Source organism: Athene cunicularia, assembly GCF_003259725.1.
Source record: "Athene cunicularia isolate RWA chromosome 13 unlocalized genomic scaffold, athCun1 chr13_part1, whole genome shotgun sequence".
Taxonomy (NCBI): domain Eukaryota; kingdom Metazoa; phylum Chordata; class Aves; order Strigiformes; family Strigidae; genus Athene; species Athene cunicularia.
This window is the reverse complement of record NW_020799117.1, coordinates 12695837-12722349: the sequence shown is the minus strand read 5'-3', so window position 1 is coordinate 12722349 and position 26513 is coordinate 12695837. Positions and strand designations below refer to the sequence as shown.

The following is a 26513-nucleotide window of genomic DNA, read 5'->3' as shown; positions in this document are numbered from 1 at the left end:
TTAGTTACTAATTCTTTACAGTTCTAGTACACTTTTCTCTTGAAGCTGTCAATGTTCTTTACAAATAGTATGTTGCAAAGGCCAGAGGAATTGAGCTAGTACTTCTCTCAAGGTCAGAGAGTGATGCCTGTAGGTCCATTACTGCTTAGGACCTCTGAAAATGAGCTCTCACTGTCTCTTATGATTGTTGAGTTTGTTGTGATTATGGCATAGTTTTCAAGGGTATGCTGGATATAAACCACTATCCTGCTGTATTCTGCAGCCTGTAAAATAGTCAGACTGAGACAATTGTTTGAAGAGAAATAAATACAATTTATCTTGCTCTATACATCTCCTTTGAATGTTAGGCTCAGGCAAGTCTGTAATGCATTGCATACTGATATCAACTATTTCACGACTTTCACTTTTGCAGACAGTATTGGGGAGAAAAAAAACCTGCTGAAACAAGAGAAAAGAAGATAGAGAAGATGGCTAACATACGGAAAAATAGAGCTAATAGAAAACAGGAGCAGGTGTCCCACTGAGCAATACTGGAATCAGCAATAAAACACTTCATAATTAACAGCAACTAAAGCTATACTTAGAGGATTAAATCTCTGGTTTGCCTACATTTTATGCCTAGCTTTCCTCTTGCCACCTGTGTAAACGCTAATACTTAAGGGTACTATGGGTGAGGAGAGGCTGAAAGAACTGGGTCTCTTCAGCTTGGGGAAATGAAGACAAAGGGGAGACCTTACTACACCCTAGCACCACCTCACTGCAGGAAAGAGGGAAGATGGAGGTAGGCACTTCTCAGAGGCATGGTGATAAGAGGAGGAAGAACAGACACAACTGGGAATATGAGAAATTCTATTAGCAATTATGATTTTCTTTTTTTAAACCATAACATTGGTGAAATATTGGAACAGGTAACCCTGAGAGGATGTGGAATCTCTATCCTTGGCACTAGAGATGGCCTTGACCATCTAAACTTTAAGGCATCATGCCTTTAACTAGACATGTTTTGAGTGGGGGCTCAGACTAGATGACCTCTGGAGACCTCTTCCAACATAAATTATGAGTCTATGACAATATAATCAATTATTTCTACCTTGGCCACTGAGCCAAATGAAAAATGTCTTTTGTCCACAAATGAAACTCACAACATAATAGGAAAATACAATCATGAGACAGATTCCACTTCTTTGCCCCACCTCTCAAAAGTTATACTTGGCACAAACCTGGAAAATAATTTTCAGATGTTTTAAACCACTTAAAAAGTTAATTCCTTTACCAAGGATTCAAAATAGTGTCAATCACCTGACTTGTTTCTTTACTACTATGCAAATGATCTTTGACAAAGTTAATTTACCAAAACTCTTAGCTTACCAGAAAATGTAGTAGTTAAATAATGGCTTTAAAATAGTTATTTGGTAAGATGATAAAAATCAACAAAATCTTTTGAAAATATTGTACAAAAATTAAAAAAAAATATTGGAAACCTTAAAAAGTATCAAACAGACCAATAAATCAAAATTTTTAAAATAGTTTTTTTTTGCAGAGGAAGATCATCCTCCAAGAATGTATTTGTCTCAAAAGTCCTTATCTTTGTGAAAAGATGATTCACTACAAAAATACTCCTCCACTGCTGCACAATGCCTTAAAGTTATTGCTATCTCCAGAGTCTGGCATAACCCCCCCCCCAACAACAACAATTTGCTAATCACACATGCATGGACAAAATCTGGGTGCATAATCTTGATTCTAAAGCCAAAGGGAATCTATTGGTTTCCACTGTGGATATCTAAAACATCAATCTGCACTTCTATACAGCTTTTCTACAAGTGATTTGTACTCTTAGGCCCAGTTTATACCTTGGGTTTGTGGGTTTTTTTTATCTGCACTGTTTCCACACAGCATTGCTATTTGTAACCCAGGTGTCACTAAGAGCTCTTTGGCCAAAGGAATTTAGACCTTCTGTGCCCCATCACTGCCTCCAGCTTTCTCTCCTAGAAGAAATGCTTTTTAGATTATTGTTACAGGCTGCTATTCTTGTGCTTGCACAAAGGTTGACCAGAGGGCTAGACAGAAGATCTGCTTTTCCCCCCACTTTTTAGGCTCCTTAGAGCTGAAAAGTAGTTTGCTCAGAAAAGATGTATGGACTATATAGGTCCCTACCTAAAGGAGTAATTTTTGCAGAGAAGCACAGAATCACTAGGGTGGCTATCGGCCACTGAGTGATGTTCACAAGGGTGAAGGCAGCAGGAGAGGTTTTTGTCCAGACCCTGTAATTAGGGACTGAAGGAAAACAGAAATGTAGACTGGTGGGGGGAGCTGCAGTGAGAGGTTTGACATCTCTTTATTCCTGAGGAAGGATGATCAAGATAGAATTTATTTATATGGGGTCATCACAGCACAAAAAGTCAGGAGGAGAAATGGCTTGGAACCAGCTTCATAGCATCTTGCTGCCATGCTCAAGCTTACAAGCACAAGACAAGCATGCTGAGAACACAACCACTACAGGTCCCCCTCTGCCCAGTCCCTGGTAACATAACTGAAATAGCAGTGAAAAGGGACATCCTTTCACTACTAATGTTCAGTCTTCTGTTTGAGAAAGAATCCTCCTCCTACAACAGTGGTATTTTTTGGGAAGGTTTGGTTTTGTCTGGTCAGTGTCTTCTCTTTTAAATCATTGTGACCTACATACAGACATGATCCAAAATAAAAAATTAAAGAGAGCTTTATGTGACATTGCTTGGCTGATCCAGCTCTGGAATTGCTGAAGCCTCTGCATTATTTTTTCACACAGGGTCAGATATGAGTTTATATAATTTATTTTTGTTTGTTTTTTTCTTCACTATCATAATGACTGTTCAAAAATCTCTCAAAAAACTATTCAGAGTTTACTTCACTGAAGGTGGCATTGATGGACACACCCTTGATAGTGTTGTTATCCTGATAAAAAAAAAAAAAAAAAAAAAAAAAAAGCCTAGAGTTATGCCTCTATCTGAATAAAAGAGAGGATTGAGGTACACAATAGAGTTACGGTGAGTTAACACGTTACCACTGAGCCACAGTAACCGATACACAGGTTCCCTTAGCTGCTTGCCAACATGCGGTACAACATGTTAGCTTAAATCATTTTCACCAAGACACTTTGATGAGGTTTGGATGGCACAAGAAATTACTCTAGGGATATGGAATCCAACCCCTGCTATAACTTACATTTAAATCAAGATTGGTAGGATCATTACTACCTGATGACTGTTCATTAAGCCTGGGTGAGATAAATTTGGTAGTCAGTTCAACTCCCAGTGGTTGGAGACTTGCTGCAAACTGATTTCATAGCACAAAGGTCTATTCCATTCGGAATAACTCAGGCCATGAACTGATCTCTGGCTGGAAGCAGAGTTGTACTGCTGTTCCAGAACATGCAATTCACCACCACAGCTGGCACCATTTTGACAAATAAAAAAATAACCAAGAACTGAACTGCCCTGAAGTATCTCCTCTGTTCTGTGATTTCTCCCTGCAGGTCAGAGCTGTATCTCACCAGTACAGCAAGGGGCACTGTCAGGGCTCCTGATATATCTGCACTCTGCCTATAAACAAAGAAGTGCAGATCCCACTGCTGTCAGTCTGGCACCTTTCACTAGCCCTACATTACTCAGCAGTTAGCAGAAACACCAGGCATTTCAGCATAGTGAAGGAGAAGCAGCTGGCTAGGGGATGAAGGAATAGAAAGAAGCAGTTATACTATTATGGCTATCAAGCAAGCCCACATCACTCTTACTCATACTTGGGGGTGCAAGGCCAGCTCATATCCACCTTTGCTGCTGATTGTTTTTTTGACAGAAATCGCTCCCTAAACAGTCGTGTTCAGTGATTATTTGTCTCCTTCCTTCTTCCTCTGATTACAGCCAGACTGGGATATCCCTGATCCGCATAGAAATGAATATTTTAAAAGTCAGTGCTGTCCTCAAAGGGGCTTGTGCACCATTAGGTCTCTAGATTTACTGCACTAGCAAAGAACAGTGTAGCAATCAGGTAGCAGCAATAGGCTACAAATGAAAAGACCTAAAGGAAAAGGATTTTGTCCTGGTACATACCTGACTGTAAATTAAAATTACATTGAGGTTGTGTCTTTATAGAAGGAATTTTCACCAAATTTTGTAGCTGCACTCAGAGAGTCAACTCTATATTACAGTAACTCTTCTTGATTCTTGACTCAGCATATGCACTGTATTTTTCCTATGATAATGAGTAGCCATGAAGCACTACTATCAAAAAATAAAACACATTTAAACATGACTTTTGATGTGTTACTGTGTTGTGTCAAGTTCTCATTTTCTAGGTCTCTGTATGAGAAGTTTTCCCACAGCTAACAGCAGTTTGTGCAAAATAGTAACTATTCCCCGTGGTAGCACAGATTTTCCCAGAACTACTGAGAAAGCAGTTATTAATTGCAATATGTGTACCCAGGCCAACACAGTTGGCAACAAAAATGCTAATGAATGCAAGGAATTGTGTTCTCACTGTGTAGGATGCGTCACAGCCTCATCACCTGCCTTCAGAGTTTTAAGTCCGCTGCCTATTTGCATGGTGTTAATTATCCTAGTCTTCCCTCAAAAGAATGTTGAAGTCCAAGCCACAGCTGAAACCTATTCCCTTCTGGGTGTATTGCTTTACATTAATCCAAAATCAATTGCATAACACAGGTATTGGTCCATTTTTCCTCCCCATTCATAGCTCTCATAGCTCTCTGGCCATTCACCAGCTCTGCTAACAGAAGAGCCCTGACATCCAGTTGTATTCAACCTTGACTCACTGGGTGGACCTTCTCTCCCATTGAATCATATAAAGCTTTGTGGTTGCTTTATGCCTATAATGGCTGTCCCTACTTGCTTAGTTCTCTGAATTGACTCATTTTTTCCATCATTTGGGAATGATTCAAGATCTTATTTTGGCTTGACCAGATCTGACTCACCCTGGGTGACTTCAGAAATTAGAATCAAATTGATTGGTGTAGAAAAAGCAAAACTATGGTCAAATTGTAACTACAGTCTCTCTACTGATGTGACAAAGAATTCCTGGTCTCCAATCTGAATGCAGAAACAGTATTTATCTGGTCTATCACTGGTCCAAGATTGCATCAATCAGCCAGTTTGATTTTATTCTGATGGAAAATCTTAACAAGTATTATGAATCCTTTTATATTAAATTTATGCCATAGAGAAAAAGCCTTACAATTACAAAAATTCCAATGTACCAGAGACAAAAATTTAAGAAACTCATATAATACAAACCCATGATGAAAAAACAGAAATAGCATCAAATTTCCCAGTTACCATGTATTAAAATAGACATCAGTGTTTTGAACTATAAAACACTACTTTCTTTTAATATAGTGGCTTACATGAGCATTTAAAACTTTCATATTTCATACATGAGACAGTTGCAAAGTCTGTGCTATGCCAGACTTTAGAGTAGACCCGTTAGGAAATAGAAAGGGACACTGCTAGGTGAAAAACATTGGGCAAAATTCTAAGGGCTTTACTGCCTACTTCTTTGCTGGGCAAACTCCTGTTGAAATTGATGGGAATTTTGTCTGAGCAGACAACAAGTAATGTAATAGTCAAAATAAAGCAAACAAACATAAAATATACTACAAAAATCTTGGATTATTAAAAATACAAAATGCTACAATACTGAAGGCTAATTAATGTACTAATGATTATGTTGTTAATGAGACTTGTGTAATCTCTAGGATTAGGTTGTGAAAACAAGTGTTTGGGTTTTTTCTAATTCACTCCATTGTGTTCAACATTTGATAAGATGCTACCATTGTGAGTGGGCTATCAAACGTTTCTTTATTAAGTAAAAAAAAAATCAACCCAAAATTTCTATTGAAAAAGTAGCAATGGATTGGAATTAGGTTTGGAAAAATTTACCATGCAAATCCTAAAGGAGCAGAATGTGATTGGAGCACTTCATCAGCTAAGGGTGGCAATGCCAAATGATTGCTGTCTTTACTCATTTCAAGGACCTTAAGAACTTCCCAACTTTTTGTATGAGGGCAACCCTTTTGAAAAAAAAAAAGAAATTACTTAGAGTAACGCTGAAGTTTAGATGGGTAGGATGACTGCTTATATTTCAATTACTGAATTTTAAACAATACTGATTTTTACATCTTTGATTGTTTATATCAAAGAGGATAAGAGATTTCCTCCTTCCTTATTCTGTTCCTTCCTCTGTACAGCTATTTGGCTGCTTTAGCTTTTACACAGAATCCTAACTGCAACTTCTCCATTATCTTTAAGAGAGAGCATGATTCCATTCGGTTAATTCTTTCGGGACACAGATCCTTATATTGCATTGTGTGATTCACCATATCTTATTTACTATAGAAGTGTGTCACTTGACAGGATGCATCATGAAATTCAAGTTGTATTTCAGAACATTTTTGTCATTCGAATGGATGCCAAAGCAGAATAAACTGACCACCCCCAGCCATATACTAGATTGAAGTACAAGAACTGGTGATGGGAACATTCGGTAAACATAATATCTAACTGACATAGTAATCAATGACAAGGGGGTGAAAGTAAAACTAAAAGCTAGTGGTGCTCGGACAGGAATTATCTAGACTACAGACCTCAAAACCACAAAGAATTAACCTTGTATGAAGGGAAGATTGCTTCAAAGCAGTGTTGCCATTTAAAATAATTCTCAAGCTTTCTCCCATAATAAATAGAATTACATGGTACAGTTAATTTGTTTTTCTAACAGTTTTCCCTCTAATTTTATTCCATTAGTTAGGTAGAACCTAAATAGAGGAATCCTAGAATCTTGCAAAAAAGCAGTCATTAATATGTCCTTCCTTTTCAGAATTAAATATATCTATTGTGGTTTAATTTCTGTATTTTTCAAACTAGTATAAAGTATGCTGGGAAAAATGAATTTTAAAATCAGTTCTCTATGTTTTTGCAGCCTAACTATGCCTACTAGAAGCACAAAGAAAAACAACCACACTTCTAACCAATCATTCCAGTGAATAGAAATAAATTCAGGCTGGCAAAAGTATCTTTTCCTAATAGATTATGCACTATGCAGCACAGTGGTTTGAGCTGTAGTGGGGAAGGAACTCCATCTGTTAAAAAAAAAAAAAAAAAAAAAAAAAGGGCTATACAGCTACCTCAGCATATCCTTGGTACTGTGAATTTGGCCCTTATTCTGTGACAAGCCTCCACATGGGGAATTAGATTAGTACAACTATAGAGAAATGCAGCATAGTTACACCAACATATTTCCTCACAAGGATGGTGAAGCAGTCGTTGAAGGCTTGAATTTTTCTTTTTATTATTTGCTGGGGGGTAGGAGGGGCAAGTTTCAGTTAGATAACCATAGAAATAAGAGAATTTGTGTTATAAAAGATACTGCATTGTCCTTCATATGTAATTCAAGATCAGACATTACTGCTACTACCCCTGTGAAATAACATAGTGTGTTTAAGCATTCTGCACTATTTTCATGCATCCTACTACCATTTAAGAATCTGTGGTACCTACTGAGCACCGCTGTTCAAGTTTCCTTCCCTAAGGCAGACACATTACTTCACAATTTACTCTAGTATTTAAATTAGACAGTAACAAAAACCAAAACAACAACAGCAAAAAAAAAAACAGCAAACAAACAAAAAAAAGTGTGGTGACATTGAGCATTTGCCTAGAAAATACAATGTTATATACTTTAATTACAGGATTGAAACTCCTGGCCTACAGATACCACAAGATAACTTTGTAGAAAACACTGTAACAGCCTCAGTAGATTCCACACTAAGAGTTGATATTAACCAGACAGACAGAGACAGAACATTGGTAAATGACAAAAATGCAAGCATCCTGATAATCTCCACTGTATAAAAACTGGCCTTCTGCAGTTTTAGAAGTCACTTGGCCAATAGAAGAATTGCAAAAAACTGAACAACCTCATTCCAGCTTTCTGACAAAGGTACATTCACAAAGTCCTGAATTCAGCCTTGCTGTCAGACTCTGTGGGCTATGCATGCTTGAGAACTGCTTGAGGTGGGTAAAAATATTCTGTGATACAACACAGCCTTCCTGCTTAGGTCTTTGTAATGTCCACTCTTACATGCAGCAGTTCAAAATTCATTGAAACGTTCTAATATTCCAAATTGTCTGCTCAATGTTCCCAAATTGCCTGTCAAAACTCTTCACGGATTCCTACTAACAAAACTCTCTGAATATAAACAAGAATCTAGTTCTGCTTATTGTACTTTGGCAAAACTTACATTGCCTTCAACTGTCAAGTAGAACACAGACAATAACTGTGACAAACAACAAATGCAGGAGCTCAAAGGCAAGATCCAGCCAATCTTATCTTACAGAATGCACTTAAAAGGACCAAACAATGTTTTGCAAATTATCAAGATTAATTCTAATTACATTAATCTTCTGTCCTTAGAGTTGCCAATAGATAGACATGCAGAAATCACGACTAAATACAGGCTGAATGACAGTGACAGAGGTGTCATTATACCTTGGTATTTGTAATTTTACAGACTTGTCTGTGACAGGAGCAAGGAAAAGGACTTCTCAGAGTTTCCATTTTAACTAAATCACCCCAACTCTACATTCCCAAAACTTCTGGACAAGCAACATTTACCATCTTGCAATTTTTTCCACTGATCACCATGTGTCCTTATTACTGACAGGATAATCAAGTCTCTTGTGTTAATCATCTCTGATACAGTTTTGTGGACCAGCTTCCAATTACTTGCCCTGACAGGGCAACACAATTTCCCAACAATTGACAATCCAGCACACACTTAGAATATAACAGAGCAAGATTTTAGCTTGAAGGATTCTTTCTCTTGATGTGCAAACCAACTTCAAATAGTGTTTTCTCAGAGTTAGAAGTTACAAGATAGCTGGGTAAGACCAATTAAAAGGTGACCTGACTTTAGGAAAGGAAGTGAATTGCCAAGGACCATGCCGGGTACTGCTGATGAGCTCTGACAGGAAGACAGGCTGAGCCTGAATACTTCATAAATTGATCCTACCTAGAATTAGATTAGGTAGCAGTAAGAAAACATGCACATCAGATATGCATAAAATACAAGTGATACACTTTTCCTTGTTTTGAAACACACTTAGCACAACAGGTTCTACAACTTGAAGTCCACAAGAAAACAGAACATGAGATACTGACAAGAATAAAGATTTGTAAGAGAAGACAATGTGATATATTGAAAAGAGCAAGATGGTTTAAGATCTAGCATGAATTAGAGTGGTCAGAAGTGCAGATATCTTAGTAATCAGGACATAATGTTCACATTGTCATTTCATTGGGTTAACAACTGAACTCTGCAGTCTTGTGGCTAGACTGTGTCTTTTGAGTGCTCTTATTTCAGGCAGGACTGAACGTCACTGCATGCCAAGCATATTTTGCTATCAATGTGCAGGGGAATGTTTGTGTCCTGAAAGCAGTACAGCATTTTCTCCCTTGCATACTTAACGCTCATAGGGTTTTAGCAAAGAAAGGTGTCTATAGCTTTAGTCAAACCAAATCTGGTTAGACAGTGGCACAAATACAAAATTGCTGATGGAATGAAGGCATGTGACAACACAGTGTTATATCATAGCTATCCTTTATTAGTGAAGTAAGGTATTTCCTACCTGTACTCCACACGTTTCTTGATCCAAACAAAAAGTTATTCAGCACATGGCAGAGAAATTAAGAGATTTTGCTAGACTAACTTCACTGTTACAGATAAGGTGGGATGACAGCACTCAGCTCCAGCTGCTAAGTGGTATATGCATATCCCTAGGCTACTGCCAAGAAGGCAACAATGTCCTCAGCTAGTCCTCACTTTGAGGAGGGAAGTGAAAGGGGGAGAAGAACTTTAATTTGAATAGCTAAAAATTTGTACGGTCTTCCAAAGAAAGTAGGGACATAAGGACACAACAACTCTCCCCTTCCACCCCGCTCCTCAAAAGGCTGACTGAGAGCAAACTCTGTAGTTTATTTCTCTACATATTCCCCCTCAATACATGTGATATTTTAAAATTAATATCTTATTTTCATCACACATTATTTTTAGCAAGAATGCAAAAATACATAGAGTAGACAGGGACACATACAGTCTAAAGTACATTTTCAAGATCAGAATAGCTGAAAATACTTGTCTGTGATGATAGCATTTCTCGACTTTGTAAATCATGCACATCAGATGAGGCCTGAGGAAGTAAGAGGGTGAATAAAAGGGAACTCTCTGGAAAGACAGAAAGAAAAGAGAAACAGACAGACAAAGAAGGAATGACAACCAATCCTCTAGCAAAATGTTATAAAAAAGAATTCCAGGAAAAAAAAGTCTGGCATTGAAAATTGCTAACTGCAAGTTTTTATTCTAATTTTAGTCAGAGAACAGAGCATCTGATAAAGAGATGAAATGTGCACATCAGGCAGAGAGACATTAGCATACACAAATGGGCCATGACCTCTCCCACTGCTGTTAGTGCTTTTGTGTGTGTGTATTTGCAGACACCATGAGGGACAAGTTCACCCTCAGTGTAACTGGATTAAAAAGTCAGTAGAATTATATCAGAAATTAATATTAGCCTGAATATCTTTATACTGATGTGATTACATGGTATGAAGATTCCAGCTCAGAGTGTCTTTTTTCCAGCTCAGAGTGTCTTTTTGCCTCCCTCACATGAGAAATGCAGAACTCCATTCCAGCTGGTGTTTTTTGTTTTTTTTTTTTTGTTTGTTTTTTTTTTTTTTTTGGTGCGTGTGTGTGTGTGGTTTTGGCTTTTTTGGGTTTGTTCGTTTGATTTTTCCTTTGGGTTTTTTTGTGTGGTTTTTTTTGTTGTTGTTGTTGTTGTTTTTTGTGTTTTTTTTTTTTTTTTTAAACTAAGAGCTTAACTGGACGGCTAACCAGTATGCTACAGCTTTCAGTACTTTTGTTTGACCTTTTTAAGCGATAGGGAAAAGCTCGAAAAACTTGGATACATTGTCATTTATACCACACCCCTCTGCTTTGAACAGTTTCTAAACTGTATCACAAGAGAGGCAGAATGAAGCAAGTTAGTGTGGAATCCTAGGCTCCAGTGTCTCCACTTCATGACTTTGAAAACATCCGATAAATAGTAGCCAGAAAACTCAAAGGAAGATCCAATTACAAAACACAGCAGTTATGAATGGCATGTGGACAGTAAGACAAGGATGCGAGACAAAAGTTACTCTTACTAAGGTAAGCTGAAGTCAAGGTGACTTTAAGAGGGACTGCCAGGTATAAACACACTTTTAAAATCTACCTAGAAAATCCCAATACAAATTTGCTCCATTTTGTTGACCTTACTGCAGTGTTTACCTCTGATTTGTAGCCAACCCATATATAATTGTTGCATTTAAGGCAAGATCTAGCCTCCACCAGTCATTTTACTGAAATACATCCAATTGGTCAGGTAAACCAATTAGCAAGAAAGCCAAATCTGTCAATAGCCTAAGGAGAGAAATTAATTTGTAATTTATGGGATAACTGGATGCATCTGGAAGACTTAACTACCTGGTTACTGTGTCTTTGTCAAGGATAACATTCAGCACTTACACAGCACTTTTCATTCTCAAGTTGTTTTTAAGCATTCACTGTAATTAAACCACATTACACTTCAGTGAACGAAAACTTATAGTCCATAATTCACAGCCAGCAAAGCTGAGGCTACAAATAGACAAAGAGAAGGACACAGTGTCAGAGAGGTGCTGGCAGCTGCTTGCTTCAGCTCAGGAAGTACAATGGCTTCCAAATGATTACTAGTCAATTCTATTTCCTCTATTGTTCCATCTTCTTAAGCTCTGTCAGCACAAAAACCTCAATAAGAACAGACTATGTAGGATTCCAGTTCTGTAAGTAATTAAGGTCAGTATTTTACCATTCCTGTTATTCCTATTTGACATGAGACTTATCTCCAAGGCACCACAGGTAAGGAAAAGCCACACCTCAACAGCTGTAAGTTAATTTGATCTTGGAGTCAACAGAGCTTGTCTACAGATGTAGAAGAGCTTCAGAAACACTACTGTGTTTCCACAACCAAAGAACAAAAGAGTTGCTTTGACATGTTATTTAAGACAAAAGAGACTTTTGTAATTTGCTCAGAAGACTTCTGTGAGAAATTCTAAATTAATTATCATGCTAACTTAGCTATACTTGAGTTTAGGCCTCACAATTTACCCTAACTCCAGTGCTAATGTCACCATCACATCACAGACATGTCAGTAACATATGCATTTCAACCCACAACCCATGCCAAACCAACTAATTCTTGAACAATATAGCCATGCATTTGAGATGGGTATTTTTGCATGGAGGCAGGCAGGGATCAGGATAGCAACAACACTGTAGTTATAATATGAGCTGGAGGATAAAATGCAACACATTTCTGTGTGATACAAATAGTCCTCCTGGTACCGCACAAAAAGCTGCACAGTTATTTGCATTACAGTGGCAGGTAAAGGTTGCAACCAGGGTTGGGCCCAACTGTTTTGTGTTCCATGTAAACATATAAAGAGATCTTCATGTACCTTTGCTGTCTGTGCGTTTTTGAAAGTACTTTAATCAGAAGGACAATTAAAAAATAAACAAACCAACCAAAAAACTCCAACCTTGGGCAAAATACTGCCCAAATACAGGTTTCCATCTCTGTACCCCTGTTTGACAGCTTGTGTCAAATGAGAGTGAAATGCCTTTGTGGAGCAGCCCTTGATCTCAAGGGACAAGTGCCATACAGGAAGAGAGCAATGCTGCTGCCTGTTTGTGTCATGTGCTTCCATGGAAAACAAGAGCTAGTAAAGTTCATTTAATTCATATACAAGTACAGAGAAAATACTGCAGAAAACACAAAACTCAGGAACAATTTTACAGATAAAACAAAGACTGGTGCATAAGTTTCTTCTCATTCAAATAGTGGTAATATTAACTAGTTAGCATGTTGCTAAAAATAAAGGGACAAGGGAACAGGTCAGAAAAAACAAACAAAACTGGGAAATAGAATCCCCAGCAGGCTCTTATACTTCAAATTGCAGTCCTGCCTCGGGCATTTTTTTGTTCTTTCAATTTTTGAAACGCTACACACATAAGCTATTTCTTATAAAGACGCTGCAGTAACCAAGAGGTGTCTTGAATCAAGCGAGAAATGATTTCCAGAATATTTTCCAGAAGAGGGTTTGGGAGTTCATACTGTTGGGAACAACTTTACAGTATGACAGCTCACATATCTATTTATACTGAACTCACTGCTGTGGTAAGTCAACTCATAGTAACAGGAATCTTATCCTAAAGAGCATGCATGTATCTATAATTCTATCTCTTGTGCATTTATGATCTGATAAAATATTCTAATTTCACAGTCCCACAAAGCAAATCATCTGTACATCCACAAAATAAGTTTCTTTACAGCATTACATAAATGCAAGATAGTTTCTCCCTGCTAGAGGATTGCCACAGAGGATCTGTGGACCTGTCCATACATTGAGGTGGATGCAGCTGCATGTTTGTCCTGCTTTCCTGAACTGGACAATGGTCAGGCATAAAAAAATGTCAATCTACAGCCTTTTAGACACCTTAATATAGAACTGCCTTTGCAGGAAATGAGCTGTCCCCCTGCAAGGCCCTTAATTAACATAGGCTAAGCTAATGAAACAGCATATGGGCACGCCTATATAGACATGTTCTGTCAACAGTCACCTACTGACCAGCTCTGTACCCTGAAGAAGAGGCACCTTTTCAGATGCAGTTATCTTAAAAGAAATAGATGGTAATCTTCAACTCATTTTCTGTAATCATGCACTGTTCATAATCTTGGTCTATGATAAACAGTTCTAGGCTGAATTCAGGTCCATCATGAGACACATACTCCCATGTAAAATTTTCCACTCGCATGTAAAATTTTCCTGCGCTGATGCTACTGCAGGTACCCACTGATCATTTTGCTTTGATCTTAGCTCTAACTGAAGACTAGTGGACAGGTCAGTGTGGCAGAGTGAATCAAATGTTAAAGACAATAATCCTACTCTTCCCTCCTTCTTTCTCTCTCTCTTTGAAAGAATGTAGATTATGTAAGTCAATGTTCTGTAAAGCACTTTAAGAGCCAGTGATTGTATCAAGCAATTTCATTGCCAGCTTAATGCAATATTTAAAGGAGGAAAGATAATTACTAATAGGACTAAAAATTAGAAAAGAATTGTATTAAAGGGACAGTGTGAATAAACAGCTCAAGAATTAAGCAGAAGAACTAAATACACTTGAGAGACCTTGGTCAAATTATTTTCATTTAGAAAAAGGTTATCTTCAATGATTTTCCTGTATATTATTCATACATGGCTAAGAGAAATATATATGACAAAAGGAACAAGATAGAACAAAAGCCTAGATGAAATAAGAGCTATTAATAAGGAAGAGGTACAACTGCAGAAATGAAAGGATTTCATTTAATTGTCAGAAACGACCTGGGTCTTCAATGCTCAGCAGACTGGACCTGAAGTGATCAGTGTAAGGGAGGTACTTTTAGGCCTGCTGAGCTGCTGCTTCTAGCAGTTACAGGAACATGGTGCTGTTTACACCACTGTCCATGATCTGCCATGTGACTATGGAGGAAATACAGTTCTAAATTTTCAAAATTACCATTTGCTTTGGACATTGAGGATTTCCACCAATTGATTTAAGGTCTGTTTTCAAAGGCCCTAAATGCCTACAAAGACATTCTAGTAAATGGGTTTAATTCCTATCCTGAAGGAAAGAGGAGTTTGTCCATCACACCTTATAATATATTTTGTATTTTGATGTCAGTGCTTTAACAGAGGGACAAAATGTTTCTTATCTGCTCTGTACCCAATGCACTAACATTTATGAAGGGGAAATAATTAGAGAATTTATTAATTTGTTTTTAAAGTAATTAAAAAACCAACACTCATCTTTAAAGGAAGGTGTATCCTGTTTCATTTGGTAAAGCACATTGCATACAATTTAAAGGTAAACGTTCATGTATTTTACACTAACTACATAATACTATACACAGCAACGCATGTGTTCAACACCAAAAGTATTTTTGGGGAAAGGTTTAGGAATGGCACTGAAAATCCTGAGAAACTTTTCAACAGTACTTTCATGTAGTGCAGTTTGGTCCCTTCCAAAACAAAATCATTTAAAAATGGTTATGATCAAACACAAAACTTCCAGCAGTTTTTAGATTGCAACTAGTCAGCTGAACCACTGCATGAGGGATTGGGTCTCAATCCTTCTCTGTCACAAAATTAATAATAATAGCTTACACAACAGCAAAATACACCACCTTGTTAGGACTTGTAAAAGGACTTTCTGTTGTAGAAGAGGAACAATGTTTAAAGTAAGAGTGTTCTACCTCACCCTTGGAGTGGAGTCATATTGGCTGCTACAGTAACTTGGGTTACACTGGGCAATGTATTAAAGCAGTGTTACTTAAAATGTATGTCCACATAATTTACAAGTTAATTTACAGGTCCCAAATGAATTAGGTAGTATATGGGTTTAGTATAAGAAAGAAATGGAAATCAAAAGGGGCAAGTAAAATTCTCAATCTTCTTTTCAATTTGCTTATCAAGGTGGGTTTTTCTCCCTTTAGTTCGGTCGTAATACAAAAGAAAATTTCTTCAATACTCAGTCTTACATCATCTAAAAAAGAAAAACAAAATGACAGTTATGTCCTTTTGAAAACGTTTTCTTTCCACTTCCACAGGAGTAATTTCCCTCCCCAACATGTATGCAACATTAAGTAACTGACTGATTGATTATTTTCTCACAAAATCAAATGGAATCCAACTTGTAAGTAACAGTTCTGGCTACCTTATCCAAATAGGACACATTTTGTCCCTATCTTTGCCCCTTTACTATTTCATTGAACACAAACTTGAATATAGATGGACTGTGTATTTCAAAAGGACAGTAAATCTCCTAGATATTTCTTTAACAGTAGCACCATAGACATCTTCAGCAACAAAGAATTAACGTCTAATCAACACGCTGCAAACAACTAATATTAAACCAAAATACTCAGGGAAGAATCCTAAGTAACAGCTATGATGTCAGATATTTAAAAACAAGATTAGTATAATAATGTGCAGAACCTTCTGTTAAATAATAAGATTTAGTACTTTAGTTCTAAGTCTAATGTTTCAGCCACATACTAACTATTATTGGATTTTTGCTTTTTCCAGGTACCCTGACATTCAGTACAATTTCTTTCTCAAAAACACAGGTGACAACCAGTAAATATGATTTTCAAAGGTGCTGCCCAATACTTCCAGCTCCCATTTTGTGGTGCAAAGAAATACAGTTGTTGTGGTCATCCCATAAGAAAAATCAAACTGGATATGATCTGATAGAGACAACCAAACCTATAAACTGTTAATAAACTATTGAAAGATTTGGTTTACTTGGAAATTTCCAGGAAATATATGTATACTGCATTTTCTTGCTGTCCTCTTTATATAAGACTTTAAAAATCTCATCTTTCATATTTCTAAAATTTTAAATTAATATTAAACATTATTCCTGCCACATATCTACTCATACTTGTTGCCTTGTTTATTAGCCATAAACATGCCAAAGAGCTTTCCCACAAACAGTATTCTTAAATAAAGGAGACAACAGAAATTAATGGATCAAGTTGATGTATTCATAGATAAAACAATTGTATTTGTAACTTAATTTAAAAGCAAAAAACCAAGTAGGTACATGGGTCAGAATAGAAGAGTCAGGCAAAGCCCAAAGTAAGTCTGCACACACATCTTTTGTCCCTTACTATGTATTTGTTTAGAGTGTTGAAGTACCTGCTGCACTTTTCAGTACCATATCTCTCATTTTTCACACCTTTAGCCATACAAATTTCTCCATTCCGAGGAGATATTCTGAAACTCACTTACATACCAAGTACTCATAAGATACATTACATTACTTAAAATACATTTTGTGGTGATTTAATCGCACTGCAATTTTATTTTGCCAACTGGAATGACTAAGACAGAACTACAGAGTGTTTGGCTTTTGATAAATGAACCATTCTTTCATTTCCATTTATCCCCTCAATACTTTTCAGACAGAAATCTAGAAATCTCTCCCATAGGTATCCCAAAATAATGAGAGAAAACTAGAGCTTAGAATGTAAATTCTTACACAATCTTAGTTACAAACAGCACTTTTCATTCTAAAGAATACCTAAATGTCCATGCATAACACACAGAATTCATTACATTAGACATTCTTGACTGGAACTCAGGAGCTAAGGAAGTAAGACATAGATCCTAAGAAGCCGGTTTATATGGCTCGAGGTATAAAGCGACATCAAATCTTGCAGAACCTGCCATTTTTACAAATTAATCTCTGTGTGAATCAGAAGTATCCTAGTGATTCTAAAAAACATCATTACCATGACTTAATGCAGTACCTGTCATAAGATAAAAGAGGCATGATGGCAGGGAACTGAAGGCAAAAAGAAGCTTCTAAACCTGTGTCAGATGGGAAAGTCATTAAAACCCAACCCTGTTCCAGAGCAAAACTTAACACATTTCAACCACAATCTAAGGTTACTGCATTCAATTTAACAGGGAAAAAAAAAAAAAAACAAAACCAAACCAAAAACCCCAACACACAAACCACACCACACCACCACAGAAAAGAAAATATCTAAGTCATCAAGACTAATATCCTAACTCTTAGGAACAGTACCAGAAGAACTTTAACTGCTTGTTCTGCATTTCAAGTCAAAGACTTGAAACACTGGGCTATTCCTCAATCCCTATTCTGGAAAGGCATCCTTGAAGGAATAATTTTCTCCATTCTTGGACAATTACTTTAAAAATACAGAGACACAAAAGTGAGTTTAGTCCTAGTGCAGATCTTCAGTTTCACAGATATTCAAAGGATGAAATCTCAAGCTAAAAGGCTACATAAGATACTAGTATTAGTGATGACTGGCCCTTACAACAAATCCTGGAGTTGTTTCTTCTGCTATGCAAAGTAAAAGAAATAACTCAGTTAGCAATTAGAACTCGCACAACCCCAGGACTCTCCACACTGTCAGGTCTGGCACCAATAAGCATCAAAAGCATTTCTACTGGTGCTAAGGCAGCTTGAAGAGATTATGCCACAGCAGCGAGGGTATCTGTAAAGCATAGTCACACTACAAAAATTACAAGTTGGATGCCAAGGCCTCGCTTTGGAAAGCCTTATTCAATCAGAACAGAGTATCCATAACAGGAATTGTTCTGTAACAGTTTCTGTGAGCAAACTCTTCTGTTGTGTGAGCCATTACTCAGTGTAGGATGCTGATTTAGCACTGATTCAGGGAAAGACTTACTGATTCAATTAGTAAATCACTTGAGTGTTTTGTTGGGATCTCCTACTGAAATTCAGGTGAGGCCCAGTCCTTCTTGCCATGGCAGAACTATATCTCAATGGTGCCATAAACTTCACTGCAAAACCTATACATTAGTAATGAAAAAACATAGTCAGAAAGTTTTCTCTTCAGTCTACAGTTGAAAGGGTAAAGATTTAGAGAATACAGAACAGGTATCTATTAACTAATTACTAGTAGAATGTATTAGAAGGTGGTATCATTACAGATCATTAAGAAAGAAAGAAGATAGAATTTAACAGCCACAGGGGAGATCTTTAAAAGACTGACAGTGTAAATTCTTAAATTAACATGGGAGACAAAACTAAACAATCTCTCTGCTAAATCAAGCTTTCTGCAAGGACTCTGAAGGCCATGACTGTGCTTTAGAGCAGTTAGTTATACCTAAAGAGAAAGAAATCTTAAGAACTACAGCAGAATATCACAACTAAATGTCTACATAAGACACAACTAAATGCCTGGCAAGAAAAGGTTGCTTTTCCATCAAACCTAGAGAGCTTGATTAGAAATATTTAAACACTTTGAGAACATGCACGACTTTCCTATAAATTCATCATCTTGAAACTGAAATGTAAGTTTTTACTTGCAGAAATCCACAATTGTGCAAGGATATGTGAATCAAGGTCCAAAAGCAGCAGCCAGATATGGTAGAAAGGAACATATACAAATATTTAGAACAAATCAGAAAAATTAAAATATGTACATTATTATGTCACAAATTAGAAATAATTGACTATCCAAATATACAAAGACTTGGATTCCCACAGCAGAGAACACTGTATAGACAACTTGAAGGAAATGGTTTCCTTTACATTAGATTTTTTTATACAACCTTTTATTTATGCTAAAAGACTGTGAGAGTCTGGCTAAAAGATAATTTAAAACTTGACTAAAAACATATCCTATTTTGTTCACTACAAATCATACATAGGCAAATCTTTAAATAGGCAGAAAGAAAAAAAATCTGAAGAAAACCAGTTTTCAGTTTCCCTATATCTTAAATTCAGTAACACAGCCCCCAGGTGTGCTGCTCTTGGCACTAAGAGTCATCCAAACAGAATACACTAGCTACAGTTCTGCTCTTTGCAAAATATGGAAAATGTAAACCACATTCTTTTAGAGCAGGAAAATTAAACTCTCCTAAAACCATGAAGGAAAATTAATCAAAAATGGTTGAGGAAGAACACTTCTGTAAGTAATACTCAAGTCTGTTTAAAGAGTGTATATAAGTAATTTGATTCCTGAATCAGGTCAGAAATTGTATTATGTTTCATGTAAGCCCTGAAAACATAAATATTGCTTTAGCTACAAAATTAGTCAGAGAGCCTAAGGCCTTTATGCTATCAAAAATACTTAGCCTTAGCACTCAAAATTAAGAATAAATTAAGCTAGGTGTCTCAATAGATGGGCCACTTACTGCCCAAACAGACTCTTGTTAACATTTGTAGAACCTTCCTTACTTCTTGAGAAAATGGCAGTACAGGTGATAATCTTCAGTGTTTGAACTGTGAAACTGGAGCACCTGTATAGTCAGAAGGTCTTCTAAGATTACTCCAGAGCCAGCTTAGCATCCCTTTCTGAACCACTGTCCTAAGAGTGATTCCTTTCTTTACTATCAGGGCTCCTAAACTGGCCATTGAATCTGGGTACTTAAATTAGGTCGGGTAAATATCTTCCTCTATACCCAAACCTCTATTGAAAAGGAACCTTTTTAGTCATTTAGGCCCATGTTAACCAATTAGCATCTCCCAGATTGAATCCATCTGCTATGTCAGAGCAGGGAAATGGAAGAAGTACTTCCCTGCCTGCCATGCTTGATGAAGCAGTGGTCAGCCATCATAAGGTTTGTAGCTCCAGCAAGAAGGACCTGGAGTATTTCATACCTGACTCAGACAGAAGGCAGCTCATGTGCTGACAGAGTGGTGTCTCAGCCCAACAGCCTCTTGTAGGTACACAGATATAGATATATCTCTGGCTCACAGCACTATGAAGGCTGATTTGTCCTGACAATACTTTTGAAAAGCATACCCTGCAAAATTTGCTCTTTGACGTCTTGGTCACATTTTAAACTAATTTTGATTTACTGAGTCTCCAAGACTCAACAAAATTGATCTAGCTGAGCAGTACGAAATTGTATCATATAAATTAATTAATTAATTCCACATCCACAACTTTTAATACTGATAATAAGTAACTGTGGAAGAGGACTACCATGTATGTGTGAGAAAAGGATTGGCATTTGAACTGCTAAGAATTAGTTATAATCAATAAATTAATCATTTAATAACAATGGTCACAGTTTGAGAGATACAATAGACCTAGTCTTAGTGCATGACGAATTTATTTTATTTATACAAAAATAATGAAAGATCCTTTATTAAAACACAGTTATAATGTATGCATGCAAAACTAGAGATAAGGTTTTAGCTGCCAAAATATGAAACAATAATAGTATTAGCAATTTTTGCACCTCCAAAGCTATTTTATCTGAATGGAAAAATTTGTGGAGATACAACGTGGATATCACCAGTTACTTACAGATACACAAATTCCAAAAGATAGCAGAAATCAGACAGATTACAAAATAAGACACAAAGCAGTTTCAGACTCACGTTTCTTTAAAATTATAAAATGTGATACATGTCAGCAGTGAGCTAATGCCAGTGCCCTACCTCAAGGGCTCACTTCTAGTTGCAATTTTTTTTAAGCAACCCCAACTATGGTAATTGATTTAAATCAATTCTTCATACAGACATTAGGTAAAGCCCCAATCATTGGCTTCATCTCTTGTTCACAAGAAATTTTGCATATAATTAACTTTTCAAATTGCAGGGTAGACTTCTGGGGCATGTGTGCATGCAGTGAGATTTTACAAATCTTTTAATAATCATTCATAAATGTAAGACAATGAGCTCTAACATTCATATGGCTACAAAAATCAGTTACTAAACATTACAGAAATGACTGATTATTTTCTCCTCCCATAGCAATTTTCTGTAATAATAATGAAGTTTCAAAACAGCTTAAATGTAATTAACAACTGTTTCAAGAGCATTACTTTCCAACTTCTTATAGAAGCAGTAAATCTGCAGCACACAATCAAGACGCAATCTTTACTTTCTGCTCGTTTGCTTATATTCCTCTGCATTGCTTACACACATTGGCTTTCATTGGTTACACTTTTTCTTTTTAAATAGGAAAGCCTTGACAATTTCACAATACCAGATCATGCCTTACAAACACTGAACAATGTTAAAATGAATTTATTAACACAGCATAAAACTGTGGTCCCTAAACCCTGACTTGTGGGGGTTTTTGAGACCCTCAGACCTTCCTCTGGGTCACAGGAAATTGTCACTATAGCAGTCACAGGAAGCTACTGCCACTACGATTCTGATTGACGCAGGGAGAAAAGTATGATGTTTCCTGTAACACACTATTTCTCTTTGTTGTTGCTGCTGAAGAGCCAGCAAAGACAGGAGCTTTTTTATGTATATAAACCACAATCCCTTTAATGTGTGGAGTCACAGAGTCTCAGCAAGGTTGTTAGAACTTCATATTGTAAGCCTCTAATCTAATATTCTCATGCCCCAGTCTAGATGTTAGGAAAAATATCTACTATACTACCAAAACAATACAAACCTCCCTATAAATCCAAACACATATGCCTACCCTAAGACAGATCAGTTGCAGCGTGAACAAAGTGAACTTACACATACCCAGCTGGCTTGGATAGCAGTAACACCACAAATTCTAGCTACTAGGCAATTACCAGGGTGCAGCCCTTTCTGGAGACTGCTATCACAGTTTCACTGTTATTGGTAGCTAAATTAGCTTCAAGGAAACTGAGTATTTGTAGATATGCTGTAATCATGCACTTTGGCTTCACTGCAACCCTGATTATACTCTGTTTATGTATATTGTTCCAATACAACATAGCATTTTGTGTTGGCTCTTCTGTGGTAATGCACTTTTATGGAACCTGATGTACTACTATACATCATCTTAAACTACAGACACCCTAACCTAATGCACTTCTTAACTGAAACACACATACATGCTGTGACTACTCACAGAGTTCAAGATTTTCTATTCAGTTCGGTCACTGCAATAATACATTTGGGTCACGACAGAACAAATCAGTAACACTAACGCTGAGCGGCACAGGCCTTTAAACAGTCAAGTCTGCCAGACCCAGATCCTTATCGCATTCCAGCTTACTCACACAGAAACAATTCTTTCACCCATGTATACCCGTGCATACAATAGAGACACACTCGTATCTACTTCTTACAGGCATCATGCAACCGCATCTCATCCGCTCACTCCCTCAACCCAAACTTACTACAACTTCTGCAGCTACCCAGCCTGCTGCTAACGTATCTTCATAGAGCTTTGCTTTTTTCCTGCCATCAAATTCATAATTTTATTCCCTCCTATTTTAACAGTTTCTCTCTCAAATTCATAGTTTCTTCTTTCTATTTCTGTCGTTTCTGCCACTTTCTGAATAGATGGAGACTAATTTTAATCTCAAGAAAGTATATTAGTGCAATTTGTTTCATTAACTTCATTCAATTTATGTTGGCAGTTTCTAAGTGTTCCAGGACAGAAACAAGGCCTCAACTATGCCAATCACTATGCAACGCAGCCACAGAAACACAAACCCTATCCTAAAGAGATTACAGGCCAGATTTAAAATAAACAGAAATTAAATGGTGATCAAAGGAATTTGGGATGGAAAAAAAAAATATATAGCGAGCACTTTTTTGTTAAACTTACAGGTTTCATCCTGCATCTACAGGCCTACTGTTAGTATACTTTCATTTCAGAGTTACCTATGGTATCATATTTCTGTTGACCATTAGAGTGGTATATAAATGTCCATATTTACCTCTTTTGAAAGCACATATAGCACCTCTAACATGCAAAAGAGCTGTTTACATTCTATTTAATACCCACCCCCCCCAGTAGTTTAAACTGCTCTGTTATTGCAAAGAAACAGTTCAGAGTGTTAACACCCCGATTTGTTTCCTATGCTTAGCATACAGATTGCTGGGGACTCCAGGAGATGTAAAAGCTGACAGATTGCTTTTTAATGGTAACTGCCATAAGCAACATCTGCTGAAAAACAAGGTGGATTTTAGTAAGCATTAACCTCGCTGAAGTTTTGCAAGAGGAAATCTTCCATTTTACGGCCATCCTCTACATAAATCTGATCTTAACATAACAAAAAGCCTGCTGGGCTGAGCTATTGGATCTTAATGTCCCATCAGCTCGAGGTCTAAATAATCTCTTTGTATTAGTTGGTAATTTCTTGTAGGCTCAGAATTTACTGCCATCCTTCTATACCATGGCACAGCAGCACCCGAGAAATGAACTGTGGCTAACTGAACTGACCGGCTAGTACAATTAAAATCATCAACCATATAAAGTATCTACACAAGCCATACTGTTTTATAGTAAGGACCGTGAGAGCTCTGGCATGAGAACTGTGTGGCAACTTTGCTTTTGCAAACTTCCGAGTGCAAGTGCTAATAAAATTTTGAAATATAGTACTATGGGTCCTGAGTAAAAAATAAAAAATAATTTAAAAACACATATCCCTGTACCCTGCCAGCCCTTGTAGCTAATGTGATGCATTATTTTCATCGCAGTATTAGTCTTGAAATGAAGAAATATATTACTACTAGTGTAAAACAGTAATAAGGAAAACAGCATTCAAAGAGATGATCATATCTCTATGTGCAGAACAGTCCTGTGCATGCAGTGCATGGTTTGGTCTACTGCTGAAATACAGCTGGAGTACCTCCAAGTACAGTGAAATTCTTTGCATAGAAGAGCAATGTAAAAACAGTTCTGGTGTTACATATGAGCTATCTTCACTAATATAGTTCTTTAATCTGTCCTAGGACTCATCTGAATAAGGTAAAGTTTCTAGGAAACAAATTTTCATTTTCTACATGTCATATGTTGTCAGAATTGCACAGAACAAAAATAATGAGCAGAAAGAACAGCAGATTCCTTCTTCCACTCCTATAACCTTTTATTTTATACATGGCTTCTTCAACATGAGAACTCATTACAAACCATTTGCTACTTCTGTGAACCTTCCAGAGCCACTATTGTATTCTCCTTGGGAAAACATACACAAACTCCTGAAATCTCATATCTGAATTAAAACTGAAATCCTTGCACACGGATAGCTTTGAAATGAAGGTAACTCAGTAGCAACACAAATCTCATTATTTTCCAGAATTCTGGCAAAGAACATATTCAGCCTTAGGGGTGCCTAGACAATTGCCATCTTTCAAAGCATTATGGCCTCAGGATATGGAATACAGATCTTTTACAAATATGGTCTAACTAAACTGTTTCAAAATGTTTTGGAAGTAATATTAATGGTAGGTAGTTTTGGAAAAGCTTACCAAATCTGATTTCTTTTAAGCCACAGATCATACGCTGAATCCATCTGCTGTTTCTCTGTGATACAGACTGCTGGGAAAAAAAAAAAAAAAAAAAAAAAAAAAAGAAAAGAAAAAAAAATATTCTGTATCTATTACTCCTTCCCCAAATAAACATATTCTATTCTACTCACCCACATTACCAAACCATTGATTTAACAGATACTGGTAAAACATACAAAAATTTATTAAGCAGTTTTATCTTTAGCAAATTTTTTATTTCCAATGTATGTCTCCAGAAATGTGTCTGGCTATTCTTCCTGATGTTCCCATATGTTTCTTACACACTTTACACCACCAGTAATGCAAACACGTTCATCATGCAAAGTAAACCACTATCAGATACAAAAGGAGGAGTCTTTATGTTGGTTACATAAGTCAAACCACTATGACTGGGACAACAGAGTAGGTTAATCATGCCTTTATTACTTCCTAAAATTTTATAGCTAGCAGCTTGGAAGATGATGTTTTACTTGCATACAGTTATACATAGCTTTTTTACTGTTACAGAAGGCTATCTTTTTCATGTTCTCATTTATTATTACTAAAAAAAATTCTTTGTATTACTGTAGTCCTTTAACTACATATAGCACATTTTTCCTACAATGAAGGGGAAAAAGGTAAGTGTAGCACCAGGCCTTAAATCTGATCAAGGATTTTTTTTCCCCTCATACCCCTTGCAAAATTTCGTTAGTTCTTAATGCCCATTTTATAAAAATAAGTTTTTTACCTGACAACCCGGGGTGTAGCTCTGTTTCTATTGTAAGCATATGGTTGGTAGCAACTTTGAAGTCTGCCAATAAATGTCACTAACATGAAAGAAAATGAATACTTTACTTTTAAAGAAAATCTTACAGATTTGACTTGTTACTTTTCAGAAAATTTCATTTGGTGTTGAACAATGTATCTCTCATAATAGAACCAGGAGGAATAAAACCATTCATGCTTTAAGATCACTTTTGTCTTTCTGTTTCCAGTTGCTCCCACTTTTCTTTCTCATCCATTCTTCTAACAAATCCCTCCTTTCTACAAAGGACCTGGCTTCCCAAAATGTAAAATCATTTACATAACTGAGTTAAAACCTTTCATTTTTCATTAATTTCTGTTTAGAAAATACAAGATTTCCTACGCGGGGGAGGGGGGGTGGTGGTGCAAAATGCCCACACGGTAGCAACTATTGATCCCACAGGAAGAAAGATCACTGATTCAGAACATCTTAAGGGAAAGTGTTAACTCTTTGTCTCCCCTTTTCAACAGTGCGCCTTTCACCTTTATCCGGTGTACCTAAACCATGCTACATACATCTTCTGAAGCGTCGGTTTACCTCACAAAAGACACCAGGCCCACTGCCTTCCTTACATTTTCCCTCTCCCCAGCGACCGCTCACCACTGTCCTTCACTCACCCCCCTCCCCTCAGGAAGGGGCCCGCTCTCCCCCACAGCACAGGGGCAGGTAGCGCCACAGACCAGCAGCACCCCCGCCTCCATAGGCGCGGCAGCGGGCGCGGCGCTGAACAAGCCGGGAGGCAGAGACGACCTCTCCGCGGCAGGGGTGCCGCTCCAGGGCGAGCTACCCCCGCGGAGGGCCGCCCTCCCGCCCTCGCCA

General features: G+C 37.2%; 1 protein-coding gene across 3 annotated transcripts in view; it reads right to left on the bottom strand.

Moving 5' to 3' along the window:
* The window catches only part of FABP6 (fatty acid binding protein 6), a 44031-nt gene extending 18638 nt beyond the window's left edge, over positions 1 to 25393 (bottom strand). The window contains exons 1-3 of one of the 3 annotated variants that reach the window (XM_026858523.1): positions 25068 to 25393; positions 24872 to 24941; positions 10184 to 10273 (exon numbers count right to left, since the gene is read on the bottom strand). In XM_026858523.1, the coding sequence (XP_026714324.1) occupies positions 10184 to 10273; positions 24872 to 24902 (121 nt within the window). In that variant the 5' untranslated portion in view covers positions 24903 to 24941; positions 25068 to 25393. Of the gene's footprint in view, positions 1 to 10154; positions 10274 to 24871; positions 24942 to 25067 lie in introns of those variants that run through there. The other 2 variants (XM_026858524.1, XM_026858525.1) reach the window with 2 other exon arrangements.
* Between the last annotated feature and the right edge of the window lie 1120 nt (positions 25394 to 26513).